The 1,677-nt window shown below is 31.2% G+C and overlaps 1 protein-coding gene across 3 annotated transcripts in view; it reads right to left on the reverse strand.

Moving 5' to 3' along the window:
• The window catches only part of LOC106469917 (cysteine-rich with EGF-like domain protein 2), a 27,031-nt gene that overhangs the window by 10,632 nt on the left and 14,722 nt on the right, over nucleotides 1-1,677 (reverse strand). For all 3 annotated transcript variants that reach the window (XR_002612941.1, XM_013930435.2, XM_022398493.1), the window contains one exon: nucleotides 1,241-1,329. Coding sequence is in view for 2 of the 3 variants with exons in the window: in XM_013930435.2 (XP_013785889.2) it covers nucleotides 1,241-1,329 (89 nt within the window). In the remaining variant the exon portion in view is untranslated. The remainder of the gene's footprint in view (nucleotides 1-1,240; nucleotides 1,330-1,677) is intronic.

The following is a 1,677-nucleotide window of genomic DNA, read 5'->3' on the forward strand; positions in this document are numbered from 1 at the left end:
TGATAATGTAGTAGTTCGTTACAGTGAAGAAATTTGTTGCATGTATAAGAATCTAAACAAAACATTTGTTTTCTTCAGCCTGGTTTATAACCTATTGATAATGTAGTAGTTCGTTACAGTGAAGAAATTTGTTGCATGTATAAGAATCTAAACAAAACATTTGTTTTCTTCAGCCTGGTTTATAACCTATTGATAATGTAGTAGTTCGTTACAGTGAAGAAATTTGTTGCATGTATAAGAATCTAAACAAAACATTTGTTTTCTTCAGCCTGGTTTATAACCTATTGATAATGTAGTAGTTCGTTACAGTGAAGTAATTTGTTGCAGTATAAGAATCTAAACAAAACATTTGTTTTCTTCAGCCTGGTTTATATCCTATTGATAATGTAGTAGTTCGTTACAGTGAAGTAATTTATTGCAGTATAAGAATCTAAAATAAACCAGGCTGAAGAAAACAAATGTTTTGAACCTATTGATAATGTAGTAGTTCGTTACAGTGAAGAAATTTGTTGCATGTATAAGAATCTAAACAAAACATTTGTTTTCTTCAGCCTGGTTTATAACCTATTGATAATGTAGTAGTTCGTTACAGTGAAGTAATTTGTTGCAGTATAAGAATCTAAACAAAACATTTGTTTTCTTCAGCCTGGTTTATATCCTATTGATAATGTAGTAGTTCGTTACAGTGAAGTAATTTATCGCACTTGTACTCATGCATATAATTCATCCACAACAACAGTAACATGAAACTTGGTTCACATGCTGTTGTCACTTGTACACATGCATATAATTCATCCACAACAATAGTAACATGAAACTTGGTTCACACGCTGTTGTCACACTTGTACACATGCGTATAATTCATCCACAACAATAGTAACATGAAACTTGGTTCACACTTGTACTCATGCATATAATTCATCCACAACAATAGTAACGTGAAACTTGGTTCACACGCTGTTGTCACACTTGTGTACATGCATACAATTCATCCACAACAGTAGTAACATAAAAGTGGATTTACAACTAACTGTCACGATTGCCAAAGCTCTGTAATACATGATTATTATTTAAAAATATAATTACACAGATCCTTAACACAGTTTCACAACAATCACATAATTACATCTGATTATTTCACAGTTGTTAAACGGATATCTATGTTGACTTGATAAGAACCAATTCTGAATTAAAAGTTTTTGATTAGCATAAAAAATGGCCATAGTGAAATAATACTGACCTTGCAATGACCATGTCCCGAACAAGGCTTCCTTGTTCCGTTGGAACATGGTTTACAGTCTGGCCCATAATGGTTGTCAGGACAACAGACTAGAAGGAAAGGATTCATGTCAACAAAACTTAACACACTACTAACAATAAAGACAACTTCAAGCACAACTAACAATAACTACACATCATGTGAAATTTGATTGTCATAATTTCTAAATACATACAATTTTTTTTTTTATTTGAAAATCATTTTCATATTCTATTAATACATTATTAGAATGTGAATACGTACTCCTAAAAAACATTAAGTTATCAAATTCTATAATTTCTAATGAAACGAACCAGTAAAGATAACTTTCCAAGAATGGTTTAGTCAGAAGAAATATTGTACATTCCACAATTTTTTCCCAACAGTGTGTGAACCAAGTCTCATGTTACTATTGTTGT

The sequence above is a fragment of the Limulus polyphemus genome, unplaced genomic scaffold, assembly GCF_000517525.1.
Source record: "Limulus polyphemus unplaced genomic scaffold, Limulus_polyphemus-2.1.2 Scaffold3721, whole genome shotgun sequence".
NCBI classification, from domain to species: domain Eukaryota; kingdom Metazoa; phylum Arthropoda; class Merostomata; order Xiphosura; family Limulidae; genus Limulus; species Limulus polyphemus.